This window comes from Nipponia nippon, unplaced genomic scaffold (genome assembly GCF_047370975.1).
Source record: "Nipponia nippon isolate SJK-2023a ecotype South Korea unplaced genomic scaffold, ASM4737097v1 scaffold_3, whole genome shotgun sequence".
NCBI lineage: Eukaryota > Metazoa > Chordata > Aves > Pelecaniformes > Threskiornithidae > Nipponia > Nipponia nippon.
The window spans coordinates 32,954,281-32,978,300 of NW_028262347.1; the positions used below are offsets into that span (position 1 = coordinate 32,954,281).

The 24,020-nt window shown below is 40.8% G+C and overlaps 1 protein-coding gene across 3 annotated transcripts in view; it reads left to right on the top strand.

Annotated features, from left to right (window-relative positions):
• Window positions 1-24,020, top strand: part of PDZRN4 (PDZ domain containing ring finger 4) — a 253,950-nt gene that overhangs the window by 227,361 nt on the left and 2,569 nt on the right. For all 3 annotated transcript variants that reach the window (XM_087765330.1, XM_009466137.2, XM_087765331.1), the window contains 4 exons: window positions 8,575-8,673; window positions 10,891-10,953; window positions 14,494-14,595; window positions 18,024-18,140. In XM_087765330.1, the coding sequence (XP_087621456.1) occupies window positions 8,575-8,673; window positions 10,891-10,953; window positions 14,494-14,595; window positions 18,024-18,140 (381 nt within the window). The remainder of the gene's footprint in view (window positions 1-8,574; window positions 8,674-10,890; window positions 10,954-14,493; window positions 14,596-18,023; window positions 18,141-24,020) is intronic.

Here is a 24,020-nt window from a genome sequence, read left to right on the forward strand (position 1 = left end):
CGTACCCTGATCATTTGTACGTGACAGTCACAACTCCTACTGCATGGTACAAATTCAGAGGTAGAAATAAATGGTGTTACAAAAGGAAGTCTAAAGAACTTAGTGATGCTTTTTTGTTGCAAACCCAGGCTGTTGTTTCCTCTGTTTTACAGCCACACTCACTTGCAACATATGCTTTTATGTAACGTGTAATACCATTTTCATCACTTCTGAATTTGAGATTAATTTTTCTTTTTAGTAGCTCCACTGTTAGCTCTCTGAAGTCCTCCTAGGACTTCATTAGATTGAACTGTTCCTGTTAGAAGAGTGAAGGGATAGCTCTGGCTCTGTTTGTATTATTTATTTTTATTTCATGAGCAGAATTACTTACCAGTGGTGACGAGTGTGTGACATTATGAAGGTTAAATATTATAGAAGGTAGCAATGTAAATGACCGGTGATTTGGCAGCCTGGAAAAGGTATATCCTTCCAGTCATGTGGAGGAAGAGACCAAGAAAGTGAATGTGATTAGCGAGATGGTGCCTGGATGCTCGGCTTTTTGGAGCTCTGCCTGATAATGATCCAGGTGCTTACATCACTCCCAGTGATGAGATAAGAACTGCAGAGTTGGGATTACTAAACACAATTATGAGGCTGAGAGCAAGCTTTGCTTGGTTTCCATAGTTTACAGAAACCACTAGCAAGAAGCTGATAAAATTGATCAGACTATGCAGGACAAGCTTCTTATAGTAACCCTGACAGAAAGTGTGACGAGCAGCCAAAATTCAGCTATGCATATAAACTAGAGGTTGATCTCACCTATAAAGATGTAGAGACAAGAGGATACTGAAGAGTGAATCTTAATTTTAAGGTGTGTGTAGTCACTCTAGAGTGACGCTAGCTCAGATGGATGAGGATTTTTTTTTCAGTATAACCAGTTTATTAAAATAAGTCAGACCTTAATGTACTTTCTCAGTTAATTCTTCATTGAGCTATTCTGTAAGTACTCTGTTCTTGGACTTTTTTCCATCATTCATTCAGTTAATCATTCTGTCAATTATACCTTTATCAAGATGAACATAAAACAGCTTCTCAGCTATTACTACAGGTAAAAAGGCAAAGCAAAGATAAAAGTAACTACTCTTTTCTTTATTTTATATATATATTATATATAATAAAGAAAATATATATATTATATATATAAAATAAAGCAATTTTGCTTTATTATTTTGGTTTTGTTTTCTCTTTTTCTTAAAATTTATGGTAAATACTACATTCCTCCACCTTGGATCATCAGATACTGTGTCCACTCATTGCATTCAATAAGCCTTGATTTCTTCCAAAAGTGCAGTCAAGGCTACAACACAAAATAACTAGCCTGGCACAAAAACACTGCTTTACAAGTGCTTGTGAAAGAACCTGAGGGAAACAAGGACGTAATCATAAAACCTGTCAGCTAAACCTTGGTGTATTTTTAGCATTTGCAAATTCTTAGGTCATCCCAGCTATGAGGTAAATTATGTAAAGAGTTTGGAGCTCTGCCTGATCACGGTCCGTAAAGGGGCAGAACATAAAGGTGTTCCAGCTCACACCTGGGGTTGTATCAGAGTATGTACATGGCCATTTATTTACTGACAGGCAGTAATTCACTAATTGGTGATAACTGCATTGTTCTGGGTGGCTATGAAGATAACATTTTATTTTTTGTATTTTTTTTCCTTGATGTTGCAATAATAGCAACTAGTAACAATTCATAATCTGGTTTTGATCCAAGAGGTACTAATATTCATCCCAAGGTACAGAAAAATTGTTGAACCTGGAGAGACCTCCATAGGCTGCCTCTCTCTGAATTCTTTTGCCTTAGAACACGTTACATGACTGTGGGCTTTGTAGATGGAATTTGTCAGCCACCTTAGAGACTTGAGCCAAGCTACAGTTCTTTCATACATTTTAGGATGAAGATAAAGCATATCTGAATTGCATTGTTTGTTTCACCACGCAAGGACTTTTCCAGACTGGCAGCTTTTTATCTTTCTTCTGGTGAAGTGGGAATCTTTCTCCAGTACGCTGTGGTGACTTCCTTCTCTAAAAGCTATATGTGTACTGTTGAAGTTGGTTCCTAATCTAAAACCTGGCGATTTCGTACTTGTAAATAGCAAAACTTCCCTTCCCCTTTCTGTCCTTCTTTTTCCCCATTCAGGAGAGTTGTTCGAAGGGGAGAGGGAAGAAAGCACAGTGTTTTGGTTTTACAGGCTGGACTATACTGATATATAACCAACAAGAAAAGCTGACATTCTTTTCCTCTAAAGATAATGGAGTTAAATGGGACAAGGTAGATGCTAGTTAATGCTAAGAAATTAAATAGTTGACTGTATCATAAACAGAACATAGGATCCTCTATCTTACCGTGTCACAAAAATACAAACCCTGAACTATGAGTAACAGGTTCTGTTACACTGGAGAGTACCACTAATTAAAATTAATTTGGTATTTGACTATGTCTCAACGGTGAGATGATTTTCTCATTGTAATAAGGACTTAAACGTTAACTGAAATGACCACACACTGTCCATTTAGGAAAAATACTGTTGTGTTTTCATTCCGTGCTGTCCCTTCTAATGGTGTTACCAGAGTTCATGGGACCCATTACTCTGATATACTGTACAGGTGAAGGGAACTCAATAGCTATTACGATTTTGATAGTCTCTCTTGGTCCTTTTAGTGGTGTGCAACAATTGCTGTAAAGGCAGACGGGGAATATTGGAAGGATGTAGAGTATTTATAATATTTCTACAGTGCCTTTCAAACACTCCATAATCATTTATTCTTTTATGTCCTGCTACTCTGGTGGTGTTTGCGTTGTTTTCTGCTTATAGATAAGGAAAATAAGTCACAAAAAGTTAGATGAGGTGACTGCACCAAACCGGTTACAATTGAACAGGGAATAGGGACTTAAAGGCAGAAGACTTCTGGAAACCTGCTAAAAAACTGTCTTATGAGACAAGATCTTACTAATTTTTTTCAAAATTATGATGAATTTGAGAAGGTAGGGAAATTTCCTTTCCTCAGTGTAGAGCATCATCCAGGGAAGAATCTCAAACATATGCCCAGTAACCTAAAATACACCCGGTGATTTTTCAGAAAATTTACATTTCTTGATCTTGCAACCAGTTACTTGTATCAATAAGTTCATCCTCTGTCATTTGCAATGGTAGCCTTTTTTAAGGTTTCCTTATTAAAGGTTTCCATTCTGGAAAAGGGTCAGTGTGTTTCCCTACACAAATTGCAAAGGGGATTGGCAAGTTTCCTTGTCAGCATAGTCTCAGGAGACTCCCAGTCCTAGGGCATCATATTTGCACACTATAGAATAATGTTGAATAATTGATTAACTTTTGTTACTTATACTGGTCTACAGTACATACAGTGAACTAATATTATTGCATTTCACAGCCAGTAAGTCATGAGTGGACAAAAATGAAAAATGGGTGTAGAATGAGATGAGACAATATTATAGTGTCCAGCAACTGGACTCTAAACTCTTTAGAGCTGGGGCAGTGCTTTTCTCCTTAAACCTCCATTGCACTAGAGCAGCCCAAGAGTTACAGTTCTGTGGAAAGAATTCAATCAATGTCTTCACTAATTCTGTGAGTATAGTAGGTCAAATTCAACAAAAATAATATTACCACAGAGCGTGCCAGGAATTCCCTGAACCTGCTTACTCTTTGGCAGTTTCTGCGCGAGCGATATGTCAGATCTCAAGTTTATTCTGAGTTTCAAAGCCACCTCCAAGCACTGGAAGTTTATGGGCTTTGAGTATCTCCTGCCTTGGGAAGAGTGTAGCTTGCTGTTCATCGGAACTAATTTGTATTGAGCTCTAATTTCTTGTTTGCCATACTTGCCACCAGTACAAAAATTTCTTCTCATCACATGGAAGTGTGAGAAGGCAAGAAAAACAAAGGATCAGAGGATGACAGAGAGGAAGGAGAACAAAGTGGCAGTAACAATAGGTTATTTTGGTAGCGCCCATCTGTATGCACGGTTCATACACAGTGAAGCAGTCACTGTAGTAGATGGGGCTTCCTGCTTACCAGGCAGTAATTTCTTTACTATAGTATAGTTTAGTATAGTATAGTATAGTTTTCTATAGGTGAGATAACAGGATGGGTTATAAAGTCAGAGTAAAAGGAAGGTGATGCAGGGGCTGTGTGGACATGGGCACTTACTGAGAATGGAAAAGTTGGAGGGAAATGGGAGAAGAGGGTGAGTGAGGCTGCTTTCTGGGAATATGGGTGAGGGGTTGCTTTGGGAAAGAGTGAACTGGGAAGGGCTGTGAAGGTGAGGACAGAAGGATTGTGTTTGTGGAGAGGGGTGCCAGGATCAGATGGTTTGAAGCCTTCAGCGAGAGAGGCTGACAGGCAGCCATGAGGCAGGAGCAGAGCTCAGCTGCACTATAAATGGATTGAAGAGGGTTGAACAGGGAGTAGCTAATCCTGACAGAAAGTGGAGAAGGATTCAAAGGTGTGCATGGTTTAGTAAAGACCACTGGCGGAGCGGTCAGCAAAGAAAAATGAGGCAGAGTAAGCTTGCCATGTGTGCAGTTATTCCAGCACAGGGTCATCAGATGAATAACTCTTGTCAACATCTTCTGGGTGTGGCAAGAAGAAACTTTACCAACTTCCCTTTTAGGCTGTAATCTTTGTACCAGTGTGTGGAGGGAAAACGTGAAGAGTGCAGAGCTCTTTTTGCCCCAAAAAGACTGTTTAAGAACAGTCACTGAAGGGCTCATGGTCTATTTTTTAACAGACCATCAGCTTTACTCTTTGTAATCTAGCTTTTAGTAGAAAGATCCACCATAACTGCAAACTGATGCAAACTTTTACAAGGTCTTCTTTAATAGCCCTTAACCTCTTCTCAGCAATTCTAGAAAGCCAACAGCCCGGTTGATGACATTTATAATCTACTTCTCTACCACTTGAGAGAAATGACAGTATTAACCTAGCCTTCCCTCCCCAAAGAGGTGACAGCTCTTTGTTTGGTCTTATGTCTCCTGAGGCTGACAGCCTGTAAACTGGTTTTCCATCATTGAAGCGAATGGGAGCCAGAGGCTACAGCCACTACTCCATCACTTTAGAGGATGACCAGTGTAACTAGTTTTCAGTCCTTCAAGAGCATGAGCTCCACCTCTTTGCTGTCTTTTCTGTGTCTGAAGAAATGAGCTACCTTGGAAATTTGCATCCCAGTCCTTCAAGGCAGGGTAGTCCTTATTCTAATTTCCATGTCTATATTTTAACCAAATAATTCATGGCAAAACACTTTAAAGTATTGTCTTCACTGTGGCAATGCACTGAATTATTGTTCTGCCCACACAGAGAAAAGAAGAAGCAAGTCAAAGATTTAGCAATTTGGCATTGATTTCTGTCACTTGGCAGCAGAATACTGTTCGTGTTGAGAGGCGGCTGCCCCCAGAGTGCCCAAAAGAGGGGGAGGCTGTCATCTCCCGAGCTCTCTCCCCAGTCCCTCTCCTCCCACCATCTGTCTGTCGGCACACTTTATGAATTCCCAAATATTATTTTCTCATAGATTTTTAAAATGCTGAATTTTGAAGACTGTCAGTTCAGTCCCTACCTGCACACACACAAAACCCAAAGAGAAAGCAACTATATATGTGTGTGTGTGTGTATCTAAAGGGATTTCAGAGACGGAAATTACATTCTTACAAATTCATTACTGCTGCCAAAGTTATTGTTTCTTCTGTTATAGACCAGTTGGGGAAAAAAAAAACACTAAAAAGCATCTGTCGCAAAATGCAATGTCAAATGCTTCTGACCCTGATGGTCCAGGTTCTCTAGTGTCTCAGTTGCTGCTTTTCTTTTGAAGTTGTTTCAGATGTGCTTGCTATATACAGCTAAAGATTGGGCTTGTGGGCTTTTGCTCTGAGTGATGATTTAATATTTTATGCAAAGTGTTCTTAAATGTTCCAGAGATGTTTTGTCAACCCTGATTTGTTTGAATGTGGCCAGGATGTATCACATTTGCTGTAAAAAAGGAGATGCCGTGAGGTTAGTAGTGCATATGTGCAGTGGGAAAAAGGCAGTTATCTGGAATGACTTCCAATGCAAAGCAAGAGACCTCATCCAGCTTCTCCCTCATGCTGAGATATTACTTGAGTATGTGCTTGAGTCTAGACTGAAAAACATGAAACATTTATTGGGCCTTTAACACTAAGTACCAGTATCTCAGTCGTAGGTATCTACAGCTTCTGAGTGGCCACAGCCATGCACAGTCACCAGACCATGCAGTCATCGGACTACACCCCATACAGTCATTTAGGAAAGAGGTAGTCCCAAAGAGTACTGAGTACAGATCTTAGCTCTAAGCTCTGTTCCTGGGAGGAGAAACGAAAGCTGTGGCAACTCAAGCACTACGTGCAGCCAAGGATGGTGCCTCCCAGTCAGAGGATATTAGTCACTACTATTTGTCACCAGCTGGTTCCCTGAGACAGTTTTAGCAAACCTCTTGGACTCCCAGGATGGAGCTTCTAGAGTCATCCTAATTTTCTTTTGATCTTTCATGCCCTAAACGGTTAAGTTATTCTGCTCATTGAGCCAGCACACTGAAAGGATTCAGTTTGTTTGCAGCCTGAAACATTCGTACAGCTTTGTAGTAACATTTTGACACAAATCATCCACAAGAACTTCAAGGTCATTCCTGACCGAAGAAATTATGTTCGGAGCAGTCCTTGGGGCCCCTGTCCAGCCTCAGCCCAGGGAGACGGGAGGTTGTGCTGGCAGGACAATGAAAGTCAATGGATTTCAGCTTGTGCACAGCTCCTCATTTGCCTTGATTTAAAGGTCCCAGTCTCAGTCCTTTATGGTGTATTTAGGCTTCCTTATAGGCCTCCAAGGGACTGCAAGCTTCTTTATTCCTTAAAAGTATACCTTGTTGCTGTAATTGAAGCCGTTTTGTTGCTGTAATTTCTCCCTAATATTACAGTTCTAGTCAAGTGTTCTTTCCCTCTGGAGACATCAATTATTATGGGTTTTGAATAGGCCTCCCTTCAGTACACATACTTTCACTCCCAATGCCAGAATCGGGTCACTGCAATTCTCTTCCCTAATAAAACACGGTCCCACGTTTCTTCTTTCAAACGCAATGTATAACATGGGTACTGGCGACTAATTCCACTTCTTACCACCCTATTTAAAACTCCTGCCATATTTAAGAAAAACTAAAGAATACTACAGGTTTCATGGTATTTTCTTAGTTTTCATTAAGACATTGAATGTCCAGAGTCCAGGGAAAAATTTATAAGATTTATGCAGGTACTGAACCTGTGTAGATGTGTACATTGGTGAGGGAGCAGGGGAGCGAACCATAGTAATGCACTTTGTGAAAGGTGTTCAGCTGAAATGAAAATGGCATGGGGTTCATCGGCTAACCCATGTGTGTGAGCTGCAGGTTTTTCTGTAAGTTGTGGTATTTTGACACCTGGTCCCCACAACTTGATCGGACGCAGTAATGAGTCCTCACTGCTGTGCGCCCTGTGCCTGTTTATGGATTAATCTGCGTGACATCTCTGGGGATGGGGAGAGACAAGCTCTGTATCACAGACTGAGACCTAAAGCATGGGTCTCTCTTCTTTTTTTGCACAGCCATGAAAAGCAGAAGCTGTTAAGCTCCAAATGTCACCTGCAGATTCCTTTTAAATACATATATTAGCTAAAGTTTCCCATGTGCAACCAAGCTAATACTCTGTGTTATTGGATTCATTGTGCTTTATTACAATTATTTGTTTCACAGTGTTCAAACCAAGTGCAGCTTTGCATTTTTGTGAATGATTCCCCCGTGAAACCCTAAAGATGCTTAACTCAGATGGGTGTATGTAGTAGTTATCACTGTGCCATCTGCCCTAAAACTTGCACTTTTCATGAGATGCCACTGCTGGGACATCTGGCACTAAAAATATGTTTTCTGCATCATCTCACAATTGAGGAGGATGCCACGGCTGTTCAGCTCCACAGGAGATTCCTTGAAGCATCCTTCTGTTACCTAACAGCTTCTGCAATGAAGCTATGGCACTAAACTGGCCAGGGAAGGAATTATGCTATTAATGGAAGGCTGTGTTTTTGCTTTATGGCTTGGATTGCTGTTAGAAGGGAGTGGCACTTGGGTGATGGATTGATTGATATGTAGCCAGTCTGTCTTATATCCTATAAATCAATAGTTGGTGTGATAGGACTGAAATGACTATGTAATATACTATAAGTCAGCTTCTATTATCCAAAAGCAAAAGAACTGCAAAATCGATGCACAGCCATATTTCTCAAAGTTTGGCATGTCTTACTGAACTGTTTCTGTATAGCTTGAACCTGCAATGTACTGGGATTCCCTTCTTGATTCACAGAATATTTTCCCTCTTAAAGAAGCACACAAAATATTGTGTCTCAAGACCAGACAGTATGAGTTTGTCAAACAGCATGAATATGAGCATGTCCTACAGTATGAGTATGTCAGCAGCTTGGTGCGCCCTTGTGCTACACAATTTTTTTCACCCTTGGCAAAAGCCACCATACGAGCCTGTGTGTTTCCTCGTAGGAGGTGGAGCTGTGCCGCATTAGCAGCCAGGAGAAGCTGGGGCTGACTGTCTGTTACAGAACCGATGACGAGGAGGACATGGGGATCTATGTCAGTGAGGTAAGGGCACGGCGACGGGAGGAGCGCGGGAGATGCTCATGGTGGAGGGCTGAACGTGCCGGAGAACGTGAGAGCAAGTGCTCTTGAGACCAGAGTGCAGAAGTGTCAGCCGTCAGCCAGCACGTGTCACTTTCAATTCATTTAGATTATCAGTTTAAATTATGTTGCCCAAGCAGTGTAATTATTACTAGTGATCTTTAATCTGAATGCTTTTAACTACAACATCGTAGTTAGGGAAGTACAAAGCAGTCTGAGTATGGTCTGAATTTTGAAATAAGTCTGCCCTTATGTGGGAAATCAGGCAGAGTTTTTAAGGAGAAAAGCACCTTTTCTACACCCTGCTTGCATTCTGCCCCTGCCACTACCTCGATAACCATAACAGTGGATAATCATTGTTCTATTATTTGTGATTTTTTTACAGTTGTGGTATGCACAGACATACCACAGGTGGGTGGAGAGAATAGCTTGGGAGAGGAATATGTCAGAAAGACTAATAATTTTTTTTTGCCACACAAAAAATAAAATACAGGATACTGAGATGGCATGAACCCTCAGTTTTTCATTGGCTTCACCAGGAAAACATGGCATCCAGCACGTGTCACAGAGTGTTAGTGTTTCACAGGGTCAGTCCACAAGACTTCCAGGCACACTACCTCCCTTTGAGTCTCCAGCCATTTCAAAGAGCTTTGTTGTTCTGAATAAAGCAGAACTCTGGCGAGTCCAAGCTCACCGGTGAGTCCAAGCTCACTGGTGATTGTCATGCGTGAACTGTGTTCCAAATTTGTCGCTTTTGTGACATGTTGAACCAAATTTGGACATTAGAAAAAAGTTCTTCGCTGAGAGGGTAGTCCATCACTGGAACAGGCTCCCCAGAGAGGTGGTCTGGATGACGCTCTTAATCATATGGTTTAGTTTTAGGTAGTCCTGCAAAGAGCAGGGAGTTGGACTTGATGATCCTTATGGGTCACTTCCAACTTGAGATATTCTGTGATTCTATCATTCTAAATTCTGAGTGAAGCTCATGGACAGAGAGGATCAGTAGAGAGAATTCTCCTACATATCAGTGAACGGGGATGAAGACAAGATTGCTTATTCACAGGCCAGAAGCAATGTCAAAGAAGCTGAAAAGCACAGCCTTGGAACAAGAATGAGGAATTAATATAAAACTACCCAAGAATAAGTCTTCTACCAGTTGCATAAGCGCTGCTGTTAAAGTCTGTTTGACCTTGTGAGGACAAAGAAAGTGCAGGACTCTCTTAATGCACTCCAGGATTATGTCTGACATGTGCTGGTTTTCCTACATGGTAGAAATTTCTCAGACCTTTTTAAGTTAATGTAATTATATTGTCTTTTGCACTTGATTAAGCACTTCAGAGTCATTTTTTTTCTGTGACAATGCACAAGAAGAAAATAATATCTAACAGCTGTAGAGGATGTAACCTGCAAACCAAATGCTCAACTCAAATGTTTGGTTTGAAAAAATAGCTTATGGCATGATGAGGCAAAATATATGATTTAAGATAACCATCAAGTGAAAGGTGATAGATCGAATTGCCCTGAAATGAACAGTAGGTCATTGCTCAGGGATGAGCTACAGTGATTTTGATAAACTGTTAATGGAGCCCTAAACATCTATTTAGGTTAAACTAACTTAAAATTAACTGACTTGGACCAGGAACAATATACAGTACCTGTGAGTGATCTGTACAGTCCTTTTGCATAGATCCTTGGGGGTTTTTTGCTGTTTCCTCGCAAGCTGCAAAATTCCAGAGGAAGTAACAGATTGGTAACTGAGACAATCATTTAATAATAAATGTTTCCATGAAAGAGAAATAAACCTGCTTCTTTCTTAAAGACAAGGCACATTTGTATAGGGGTATCAACTGCTGCAGAACCACCTCAGTCCATAGTGAACTTCCAGAGCAGAGGGGCTGTCATTAATTCTTAGTGCTCTGACAGCTGAGGGTTAATGCTTGACGGTGCCATAGGAAAGTATTAATCTGAAAATCATAGACTCCCAACTCTTTCTGTCTTTAGGCTTTTATCTGAAACAAGCTCATACAATTATTTAGAGAACTGTTGAGTTCATATGACTGTAAAGGAAACTTCAGATTGCCTCTTTATAGAGTAGAAATGCTACTTTTTCAAATTGTGCAGCTGTTATTGTTTCCACTAAAAATCTTTCCATGTTCACTTACTGGATGTTGTCCTGTGCAGGTTGATCCAAACAGCATTGCTGCCAGAGATGGCCGGATCCGTGAAGGAGATCGCATTTTGCAAGTATGTGACAATAGACTCTTCCTTAAACTCTTTCTTCAGACAAACGTGCAGTGCCCTCTTCTCTGTGGACTGTTAATGAGGGAAGGTAGTTCTCTTTGTTACTGTGATCGATGAGAAAATCCATGTCTGTCTGTTTTTTAACACAATAGCCGGGAGCTAGAGTGCGTGTACTGAAAAATGAGAATGACAAACTCGTTCTGGCTCATGCCCTTATGTCCCATGTCTTTTTTTGCCATATTTATTAGCAAATCTCATTTCCCCTATGTTCATCTCAGTGTCACATTCTAAACAGGGATCCTGCAGACATAAATATGAGCACAGAGACCTGCTGATCATTCAGTGATCGCATAAATTTGGGTAAAACTCACTCGTGCTGAGCATAGATGGCAAGAGTTTTCATACAAAAGATGTGCTGTTAGTGAAGGATGATCTTGAACGTACTTGAGGGGAGGATTCAGTAGACTTTTGTTAATATTTTCTTTCCTCCACCAATAAAATACCACTTTTCCGAGTTCTTTTCTAATCTACCATCTTGGCTTCCCCGCCCCCCCCCTTCATTTCTGTTGATCCACTCATTTAAGGAGCTGCCCCAAAAGTAGGTTTGTGTGATACAGCATAGCCCTGTGGACGAGGGTGGCCGGCTGCTGGCTCTGGAGAGCAGGCAGCGTACCTCTACAAGAGAGGGAAGTAGCTAGAATGGCAGTGGGTTTCCATTTTCAACTGGCAGGGAATAGTAGGCTTTTTTGCACTAGTGACAAAATCACAAAACAGCTACCAAAAATCAGTAGACTGGAAAGTCTTTACTGTATTGTAGCATTTTAATTCTGGTTCCCCGTCAGTTTCCCTTGTATTTTGACCTTTTTTCACTGAAGCCCGAGAAGTAGTTCCTAGTGTGGCAAGTCACTTCTCTGTAACAAGTTCCGTATTTGCCCTTCATTAATTTAGGCACGTGAGCTTTCAGGTTGTCGCAAGATTGGCCTGTTCCTTCCCTCCAGTCTTTGCTGAAACCTGTCGCTGTATCTCTTACCCTGGTATCAGGTTTGGGAGTCTAGCTAACACAACAGGGCCTATGAGCTGGCTTACCAAAGTGTCCCATCTTTTGGAGAGGAAATAATAGGTTACATTTTAATGTCAGGGCTCACTCAGGGGCTGCTGGTTTATTCTCTGTATGGTTGGGAATGGGAGAATGTTCACAGTGTTCCCCTCCAGAAGACATGGATGCTGTGGTGCGAGGGCCATGAGCCCCTTGGTGGGACCTGGGAGGGCAAGGTGATGGGACCATGTCATGGGATGTGGCTAGGAGTGGAAAAGTCAGTGCACTGTCTTCTGCGTCTTTCTATAAGATACCTACTGAAGAAAGCAAACAGGATATAATGGTATTTTTAACTATCAAAAATCAGAAAAAAACCTTTGTTTATTTGACCAAGTAGAAACAACTTTCATTCCTACTCTATGCATTTCAAAATAAGGAAATAGAAGTTAGGTCCATTTTCTGCTCCTTTCCTTGCTTTCTAAAATTTGTGGGTGAAGTGGAGAGCCAACAGAGGTTCAGGCAAACATTCTCCAGTTCCTAATGAAATTCATTTCAATTGTGAGTAAAGACTCCAGGGGCGAGAGAAAAGCATAGGTAATTCTGCCATCCTTTTGTAGACTGGAGCATTACTTTAATGTCAGTGCTGATATATAGCTATGAGTTTGATCATTAAAGTTAACACCCAGAGAGTTATGTGGGGTTTACTTTCATATCTGAAAGCACATTGACCCTCTATCTACTCTTATTGATGAGATAACTCAGAGAAATAGAAGGTGACAGTGCCATTATGGGGGGATTACACTGAGTCTGGGAGAGCGACGGATCCTTGAGTGTGGGGGCATTTTCTGTGGGTGGCGGATGGCATCAGATAAGGCTATGGGGGGAACATTCTGTTTTATGTATTTCTCATGAAATTACAGCAGGTTTCCTCATGTTTTTGAAGCTGAAACTATCCCCTTCTTATTCTCACAAACCTCATGACTCTCCCATCACCTTCACAGTCGTCTTAAGCATCTGAGAACAGCCTGAGTATTTTACATCAAATGTTACAAAGTCAAGGGGAAGGTTTTATAAGGACAGCCCTAATGAGACTTGCCTAAACTTCTGCTCTTTTCAGCTGTGAGCCCCCAGGCTGACAAGTGCGGTCCGTGGGGGGTGAGATGCCGTGGGGCAGGCTGAAGTCCTGCTCATCCCCCATGATGGTGCAGCTGGTGTGGGGTGGGCACCTCCAGGCTGTGCAGGGCCAGCAGGGTCGCCGCCTCCGGTGCCGGAGAGGGGCAGTTGCTTGGCTGATAGGAATCGCCAGAGCAGCCACCATCGTGGCTGGGGACGTTTTGCACACGCCAGAGATCTGCTCCTGGGCCTCTGTGGCTGCATCTCTGCTTTTCAGGTTAGGGCACCTCTGCGTTACCAAATGGTTGTCTGGTCTCCCACAGACCACGGCTGTCCCTTTGAAGGGTCTCAGACGTTTCACTCATTGCCAGTTAAGTGCTTAGAGTACACTGGGGTTTTCTTTAATCTGAGTTAAAGCTGTGTTTTTGACTAGGACTTTCAGGCCAAACATAACGTGCAGAAAAGCAACTTTCTCTTTACTTTTCAACCAGGAAGTTCCTTCTACTTTGAAATCAAACCCTTACAAGATTTTATTTCCCCCAAATGTTCAGATCCTTCTGTCTTCCAGTTTTGTTTTCACCCATTTTCAAATAGCCCAAGTATTTTTTTTGTTCCCGCAATGAGAATAATCCACTTCTTGTGCTGTGAATTGGACAAAACCAAACACATATGGAAAATAAGATTTCTATTTGATTTCCTCAATAAAGGGTTTTGGACAATGCAAAATGTGTTTGTTACCATGTAGTCATGGACATGGCTGTTGTAATGAGGTGACAGAATAGGAGAAAGGTAGCAAGAAAAGCATGTTCTCTTTGGAGAACCACTTTTATTTTGATTATCCCCTTGTAAGGGGGATGCATATGTTTTGTGTGGTTCTGGATACTAAGCTGTCCGCACAAATATAAAATGATTAAATGGAGCAGCAATAAGCAGTGGCCTGTAAGTATTGCCTGGTGAGAGATAATACTGTAGCTCTCTAATTGGCTCTCTATCAGCATACAGTGTGACTGATTTCAGCTGTAGCATTACCAGTCTTGCTTCCACCAGCACTATTATCTCAGAGTGACACTTCCATTACTCTGAACGGAGAAAGATGAACGTCACCTGTCAGGGGCTGGTTAATTGTGTTGCTAGATGTATGTTACCAGGGCGCAGGTTGGACATTTATGAACATAACTGCTTCCTCTGATGTCCGCCATCCTTCAACGATCGATACAGCTCTTACAGTAAGCGCATAATTGAGTGAAGGCACTTACCACTGAGGGGCTGAAGATGAGCCCGTTGCGTGAGTTTCATTGTCCATACATTCAGCACAAATGAGCTGATATCTGCCCTTTATTGTGTGTTGCTTTGTGGAAATAGAAACTAATGTGCCACTTTCATTTGTTTTCTAGATAAATGGCCAAGATGTCCAGAATCGGGAAGAGGCAGTGGCATTGCTCTCCAGCGAGGAATGCAAGAAAATCGTGTTGCTGGTCGCAAGACCGGAGATGCAGGTTAGACTAAACAGATGCACTGAGCCAGAACCTGGGTTATACTGTACGTTGACTGTCACTGTAAGTAATGAACTGCTGAGAAATAGGAATGCCAAAGTTCCTGACAAAAGGAGGAAACAGGTAATTGCAGAGCTGTGCCCTTGTTTAGCCAACAAAGAAAATAACATGATATTACTAGGGCTTGTTCTCCCAAAACTAAGCAATTCCTTTCCAGCAGACAGAGTAAGCAGGTATACAAATAAAGCTGACAGCACTAATATGATATTAGTAAAATATGAAGTAGAACTTGAAAACTCTGTATTACTTGTTAGACAATTCTTATTTGTTCTGAAGATAAATTTCCCGTGCTTACCTCTGTCATTTATATGAACTTACACAAAGCTGTAGTTGGTCGTTGGTGATGGCTCTTTTTATCCTATGTACTTATAAGCAGGCATTTAAACTGTTCATTTATGTACCAGTTATGGGACTTTCACTACAATGCCATTCAGCAAACCTGGATCTAATTGTTTTCAAAGCACCCTGGTCACAAAAACCTGCTTGTACATTACAAATTGTATCTTGGGAGGTGCATTTCCAAAAGCTTTTAGAAACATTTCTATGGTTTTAAAAATAAAATTATGTCAATGCCAAGAATCTTGCCATGCCAAGAATTTTTTATATCATTGTAGGGGACAGATGTTAGGTTGATCATCAGACTAAAGGAGAGGTAGAGTAGAAGAGTACTATTTGTACTTCCCTTTATATTCTGTTTATAGGCCATTGCAAAGCAAAAAGACATTACATTGTCACTGTTCTCTCCATCTGCCAACAATTCAGAGTTGGTTATGTTGCCATTTGTCTCTCATGCTATCGATCTGATATTCTCAGTCTCACTAGCTGCATACTCTGTATAAATTAAATTGAGAAAGTGTAATTCAGTACCACTTGGAATCTCTACTTGAATACAGTAGTTATAAAAGATTCACAATTTCAGCATTCATTTCCTTTGTTTTTCAGGAATCTGAACAATTCCCATAAAACTGATGACATAGTACACAAAAAAAAGGCCATGCATCAGTTTATATTGCAAAATTGTAGCCCTGACTGGAAGTTGCAGAAGTTTTAAAAGAGTTGTTTCAATATTATTCTTACTATTTTTCACTAAGATTTTGTTTTTCAGCAAGGAACAGAAACCCAGCCACTTATAAAATACATGCCCAGGCAAAGTTCATTCTCTGTATTTGTTTAGACTGGTCAACATGAAAAAGTTACATCAATATGAGATAAGGAGTTATTTAGCTGTACCAATATAGCTTCCCATATGGATGCTCCTTTCAAATTATAAAAGTGTGTTTTGGGGCTTTGGTATTGGGTTTTTTTGTTTAATTTATATGTTTTAAGAACATAAGATACAAAACTGAAGAAAAAGCCGTAGTATGTTTGAAATCAGGCTGTCCACAAACCGATTTCTGCTAGTTGTATTGCTTTGACTCTGGTAAAAGACAGCAGGATTAAGCAGGCTTTTATTTCTAGATAGAAAATGGTAATGGCAGTATTGCAATCTTGAAGGGTGACTACTGAGAACATTCATTTGGTAACAGGGAAGAAAACCTTCTCTGACCATTTGTTTGTGCAGTGAATACCAATGAATAATTAAGTTTTGAAACAGAGCACCGGAGGAGCACACAGCCTGTTTGGTATGTAAACAAATGGCACAGGCATGTGCATTCACATGTGTGTATGTGCACACAGTGTGTGCAGTGCAGATGTATACTACGCCGTATCTTATTCTAAAAGCTGTAGTAACATACCGTAAGCATTCCTGTTAGTTAGGAGCTGGGTCTGCCACAACCAAAGCAGCAGATTTGCCCAAGTGAGATTCATCTATCATCCTCCAGATATGTTAATATCTGCAATTTCCTCAAATGAGGGAAATTCAGCTGCATCCTTTATGGTAGAGGAAGGCTGTGTTCATGCTTTTCTGGAAAAAAAAAAGCAAACAAGACAACTAAACAAAACTAGTGGCCAGTACCAGGTGTTTCAGGGAATGGTTTGAAAGTCCCATTGAGGACAAACATAAAAATTACATGTCCTCAAGAAAAAAAGCCTCCTTCTAATCCCCAACTGTTAGAGGTTGGATTTGCTAAGGAAAGTGGTGAAAGGTTCATGTTGTTTATGAGAGGAAAGAGTTCATTGGCATGGGCAAAACCACATCAGAGTTTGTGAAGGAAACAGTGTTTTCCTGCCAGTATTCAGCTAGAAGTACCACACAACATCAGTCACTCCTTGTGTAGCTTTGAACTACTACTTGCTGGTTTGGTGTAACTTTTCTGACTGGCATCTGTGGCCAGAGCTCTCCTGGCTTTGATGCTGTGGTACTTCTGCTGCTGTAGGTGTTGGCCCATGTTGCGTTGCTCTTGCTGTCTCAGGACATGAATAGTTGAGACTCCTGTAGTTCTCTAATGCTGAGACTTTTAGCATCTTTTTGTCACCTTCTTCCTCTGGTTCCTTCACCAGCAACAGAACAATAAGTGTTTCCTTCTGCTATGGTCCAGTCGTTACAGCCAGGAGTGTCACTGACCAGTATTTTCCTTTTCAACGGAGTGTGCCATCTGACAAGGGATTACAAATACAAATGGATGTGTGGCATGTGCACATTGAACGACATGGGAAAGACGAGCGGTTTTGGCCAGGGGTGCCTGTTTTATCAGTTTAGAAAGATGTGAAGGGTGCAAAGTGGGTGTGGGGAAAGGATATACTCACTTGACAGAAAACATAGCATCCCCTCCTGTCCTTTTGCAACATTGTCTTCGCCAAATGTCAAAGTATTATTTTACACTTGGGGAAAGAAAGAAACAAACAGATAAGCCTTGCTTCCAGGCACACCGCAAGAACAAAAATAACCTCCCTTCAAATCACCACATCTTTCTGTCACCCTCTTCTGTTTGTTTGTTTACCTGGAAGATCAATGGGAAAATGGTGACAGAAACGCAACATAAGGTTTCTATTGAGGTGGCGGCAGCAGGGCACAGCGCTGGGACGGAGGTTGTTAGAGGAAAGAGCCCGGTTGCCTCCTGGCCCTATTAGTAACGTTGCCGCTCTTTCAGCACGGGAGCTATCGGCAGTAATGAACATGACAGCTTCAGGATTATGCGCTGCGCCTTTCATACCTTTTGAAAGGAAATAATGTCTGTGCTGTGCAGTCTCCTTCATTATGGGAAAAAATCAGTCATACTGTTTCAAGAAAGGATAAAAGGCCTAAGAGTCCCATTTTTTTTATCCTTCTTTTTCTTCTTCTCTTTTTGAGACGCGAACTCCTACCGCCTGGCTTTCTGAAGAGAATCATTAGGATAAAAAGAACTAGTCAAGCATTGCCATTTGAGTTTACCCTGTTTTAGCATGTGTCCTTGCTAACATAATATAATGTACTAATGTATTCTTTGCAGCTGGAAGAAGGGTGGCTGGATGATGAAAGGAATGAATTCTTAGAGGAGTTAAACTTGGAAATGTTGGAAGAGCAGCATAATGAAGCGATGCAGTACACAGCTAACGAGGTGGAGCAGGTAGGACTGCTACTAAACATATCATTCGAAATTTTGCTAGGTATACGTTTTTATTAATAGCGAATGAAATGGTATGCTGTAAAATGGAGTCAAAGGTTTTGATAGAATTCTGTCTCTAAAATGCTGTGAACTCTGGCACGCTGTAGGTAAGGAAAAGGAGAACAATAGATGCTTAGGCCCAGTATCACAAGTTAGCAAACAATTTAGGAGGCTATGATAAGTGCAGATTTCTCATTTTCTCTGAACTCTCAGAGTAATATGGCTTTTCTTCTTTAATTCTGAAGTGTTTGGGGTTTACGTTGTTGTATTTTATGTCAATTTTTTTTTTTTAATGAATTGTGTCAGTGTGGCGCCTAGAGCTCCAAGTTGAGATAGATGTCCCTCTTGTATGCATGTGAGGCATGAGCCAGCCCTTGCACCAGAGAGCTTGCAAAACAAGATGGAAGAGGTGTTTAAAATAAACAACAGGTGTTTTGGTAATACAAGTGTATTTTTCTTATACCGACAGCGCACAGCTCGGCATTTGTTTTGTTAATGGAGACAAATAAGCAGATTGTTAGCATAGTCTCAGCTTGCTGCTATCCCGACTTTTACCTGCCCATATGTGCTGTAAGCAGTGTGACTACGGCAAAGATGCGTGTGCATGCCCAGCTGTACAGTTTCATCAAGGGATGGGTCTTCTCAGCTGTACTTTATTGTGGAAGGCATAAGTGACCTTATGCACACCTGAATCAGGTGATCTGTCAGCATGCACACCTGTGTGGAGCCAAGGAAATAAAATCCAACTTCATCTCCTGGCTTCTGTGTATGTGCAGCTGGGGAGAACCTGTTTTTCCACGCACAGAAATTTGTGAGTTAGACTTTTTTCCCCATTCTGAATTGCTTGAAAGCAGAGCCTGAGGCATTTTTCTTTGAAGTGAAGAGAGGGAGAAGGACTGTAAGAGCCTTCCTTCTTCTGGAAACCAGGGAGGTTGTTTGGCTAATGGGAGACCTGGCTTCAAATATCTCACTGCCTGGTCCACAGGCATCTAGCCTGTTTCCTCCTCACCTCCCCTCCAGCCTCGACGCTGGGCTATTGACTAGGTGATAGCTCCTATTAAAGCTATTTACTGTACATAAATTAAATATTCATTGGGACAGAGACACTGACAGCATAATTAAGTCAATTATCTGGAATATGATAGATCAGATTACAAATCCTTGATCTCACAAGCATTTAATTATTTACACAAAGTGGAATAACTCCAGGGTCAGAGGTGAAGGGAGCCTTGCAACAGGATTTATAGTGCCCTTTTAGTTATGATCCTCTTTTCCAGGCAGGGATCCAAGCCTCAGTTTCCCAGGTTAAATGTGCTAACTACTACACTGCTAGCTACTTTGAACTGATATTTGGCATCTTGTTTATTTTTTTTAACCACAAATTTTGTCTCGGATAGCAAAAGATTTCCTGTCAGAAAGAACACTTGTTCTTCACAAAGCAATTTCCTTTGCACAGTGACATTTTCACACAAACCCCCACTTCTGGAGGAAATTCTTGAGCAGCTCTATCTGCAAATCCCTACTAGCCCCTCACATGATGTGTTGGGGCCTCTGAAATCACTTCACTTCCACTCCCAAGTTCTTATCAAGCTTTGGCTTTTTCACTGAATTTGGGTTGCAGATAGTGTTAATTATTGAGCAGCAGTGTTCTGTGAAGTGGTTTCACAGAAGCCGTTGAGATTGCTTATTCCCCATTGGGATCTTATACTAAGGATAGGGTTTTTTTTTTCCCCTATTGAGATTTTATATTACTGTAGAAGAGAGCTACACTAGAAAAAATTATGGTCACTTGTGCCATGTCAGTGTCTGACGTTGGGCTGCTTGAAGTAATTCTAGGACAGCCAGACATTTCTTTGCCCTTCTGATGAGTAATCGAATCAACCAGATGCAGCTTGGTGTGTAATGGGGCGTCAGTAATTTGTGACAGCTGCTGTCTCTCTAGACTCTGTGTAGTGACTCGGCAAGTCAGAAAACTGGTTCTTTACTCCTTGTTAGGCTGGGAAACCTGGCAGTTTCCTGAGGTGGATCACATAATCCGTCGGAGCAATAAAACTGCTCTCATTGCAGCTGCCAGTGGCCAAGCTGAGTATCTTCAAGCTCCACAGTTGGCCATAGAGATTTCGCTCTAACGCCAACCTTGATTTTTGTGAACCAAAACACAGTCCTCTGGCTTCATTATCATCTGTTGTCATGAATCTTGAGAGCTGCAGGAATGAATACACACTATAGCAGAATATCCTTCCAAATACGAGTCTGTTTTACAGACTGCCATTTTAACATTTAGTATGAGCTGTCACAGAAAAATCTGGTACAGTTTGTAATAGAAGAATTAAGTAGATAGTCGTGTCTTTTCTGTATGTTTTTGAGCCACTCTACAGAATTTAATCAAGAATTGTATCTTCTCTGTGTAGAATAGTCCAATAAATCTCGAGGAAAGATGTAATTCTCCATTTTTTATAACTGATTGTATTCCTTTCCCTTTACAACATTGCGGTTCATTGTGCAGCAGAGATAACTTTCAGAAGAATACCTAACGTTTGCCATGCAGAAATTCTTATCGGTATCATGGAATATATCAAAACCTATTAAGAAGAGAAAGAACTGGATAAAAAAATTCATTCGAGTTCATTCAAAGCTGAAATGCAGTGAAAATATCTGGGGGAAATTCTTTTTTGAGAGAGGCCTGTTTTAAAAGAACAGCATTGTTTGCAGAAGAGCATTTTCCCGTTTAGTGCACCACTGAAATCAATCCGTCTTCCCTCGTGGCTGGAGTACCTCGTGGTTAGCCTGCCACTGGAGATTCCTCTCACTGTGGACAGTCTCCCTCTCACTGTCAGAGACTGACTGGAAAGCCCAGCAGCTACATTTATTAAAACCTTCGACTGAATCTCACTGCCTTCAAACTTTAGTAGCAGCCTGGGTTTTGAGTCCCAATGTACATCATAAGTTGTAAAATGAGAACAGAACAGTGCCTGAATTCCTGCAAGATTAGCCATTTTATAGGCATGAATGCTTGCTGGAGCTGAAATGCAGAATCTTTTGAGGTTCATTTATTGCTTGATTGTACGCACCGCCAGGTTTGCCTTCTCATTATCTGAGTTCTCACTGCAAAGATGAGGCCTAAGGAGCCCTTTGGTATTTCAAACAGAAGTAATTGTAAAAGAGATTGACAAGGTACGTTTGAAAACAAACACTTTGTTTGGAATAGATAATAGATAACACTGACAAAAGCAATGCACTGACAATTGGAGACTATCTCTTGTTTTTCAGAAGGGACTTAACCTGGAATTAGGCCTGCTACCTTTCAAAATAAAATTAAAATAATCTTATATTGTAAAGGACTGTTCAGTCTGCACATGTTCAGGAGCTCTGGTAAGAATGACAAGTCCAGGACAGAAATGCCAGAGGCTGCCTTACTTGTGTCACAGTGGACTTTTTAAAAAATATATCTCAAAAACATGCAGTACAATAAATATCTGTATTACTTTTCCATTTTCTTAATTGAAATAGCTGCAAGTATCCACGTAGTGGGGAAAGATTTAACATGATATGGATGTCTCTTTAGGATGAAAAGAATCTGATTGTACAGGTGCGTGTTTCTTCCTGACAGGGAGGGGAAGCCAAAGTGAATGCCTGACATTCAGGTGCCTGTACTATAGGCACTTCATTTGGTGAAATCAATCCCACCCATCTGATTTCCGTTACACTGGAAAGATGGGGTTTGCTTTGTTTACATCTTTTGTGTGTGTGTGTTAATTATGGATAGTGTAACTTGAGTAGATGGCAGTGTATTATATTCACTCAGTCTAAATCAAGTGGAAGTTGAAGGAGCAAAGTTTAAATTGTTGATGAAAGTGGCGTGGAAAACAAGAGTCACTAATTTCGAAAGTGTTGATTGTGTGGTCCCCAACTGTAAAGTCTGTTTCAACGTCTATACAAATAGATACATTAAGGGATTTTTCAGAAGTGCTCAACTATATGCTTTGATGGTGTGGCACCATACTGGAGACATCAGAGGAAGCATCGTGGAGCTCAGCTCCTGTAAGCTGTATAACTGTGCTAACACAGTATGGATAAGCTCTCTTTAGGGGGTAAGATGAGTTTAGTCATATGGACGCAAGTTGTGCTACATCACTCACCCTCAGGGGATTTAAGTTTTAAGGAACTCTTAAAAAACAGATGATGTGGGAAGACGTTGCATTCCCACCACTTCTCCAGCTACTCCTGAAAATGGAACTAAAGTGTTGCAGCCACTTTGGAAAAATATAACAATAGCCTTAATAAAAAATCTTTCAATATACCTTATACACCTTCACAGCAATGCATAAGCTGAGGAAAGAAAGAATAGATAAATGATAATTCTAAAACAATTCTGCAATAGTTATTTATTTAGAGTGTTATTGGTACTACTCTTCATTATTGCTTCTTTCTGTGACAACAAGATACCCTTGTTTTTTAAGCAGATAAGTAGAAAGATCTGAGAGGATCTCAGGTTGGGAAAATACATACCACTGAATTTTTAAAACTTGCAGAATTTTCATGAAAGTCTGCCTTTGTCCCTTGCAGTTTCAAAGTCCAGTTTCTGGAAAATTCTGACCCTACAACATCAAGAAACACTGAGCCTTTGCATGAGCCCTTGAATAACACTGAATACATTCTGTCCCATGGTGTTCAAATTCAAGGGGAGAGTTTCTCTGCATTTGGGGAGAGTGAGAGTAATTGGCATATTGCCAGCGTGGCTGCCAGAGCTACATGAGAATCATACATTTATTGTGCATTTTGTTATCAGCTGCACATTGTATCTGCAAAAGGATGAGTGTAAAAGGTATGCTACGATTTTGCAAGTCTTGTCTGACAACAAATTGCTAAAACATCTTTTCAGACATTTTTAACTGGTCCACCACAGACACTGAATTCTCCTTGTGTGTTTCTTTCAGTATTTATTTTATTCCGTTATTACGTTGCGTTTCAGGGGTGGAGGTTATTTTTGTTTTCCTGAGACTAGGCCATTATTTTTTCCTAACAATTGAAGAAACGAAACCAGTTGAAGGGTGTGTGATCATGAGATGCAGATGAAGAGAGGAGAAAGAGTGAGATAGGAGACACATTTTCATCCTGTTTTACTGTCTGTCAAAGTAGAGAAAAAGGGAATTATGACAGCGGCCTCTTTGAGTTAGTTTCCTTTCACTGGGTGCACTGTACCTTTTTTCTCCCTTGATTATTACTACCATTATACTTAATTATGCAATTATACCTCGTAAAAAAGAAACAGCGTTTGGTTGGTACTATGTACACTTAGATATTTGGTGAACAGGCCATATAAATTGCACTCTGCATGATTGCTCTGTAAGGGGAGGGGGGGGGGAATTGTTTGCTTATCCAGTCTGAAAAATAAAAAGCGTCTATCTCTTCAGAGAGGTATTATCTCACATTCTTTGCAAATATAAATAGGTTGAGAATATAAATAGGTTAGGTACAATGAGTGGAGTGTGAATTAAAAAACAACAGCCTAAAAGCTTGACATTATGCCCATGGCGAGCACTCAGTGTTGATCTACGCTTAATGGTAAAAGGCTGTTTTTATTTCTAAGGAACATAAACTCTAACTAGGGAGCAAAAATAGTCTCCAGGGATGCAGCAGAGAGAGGTCTTCTTGAGCAAAATCCTAGGATTCAAAATGAACAGTCTTTTGGAAAAAGACTACTCAAAACAAGAAGTTTGACAGAGGGCCATGGAGGGGGTAGTAGAACAGGCTAGCCCTCTGCAGGCTTCAACCCTGCCCGTCTCCATGGAGCAAACAAGGAGTTCACTGGTTAAAAAAAAAGAAAACCACACTCATGAA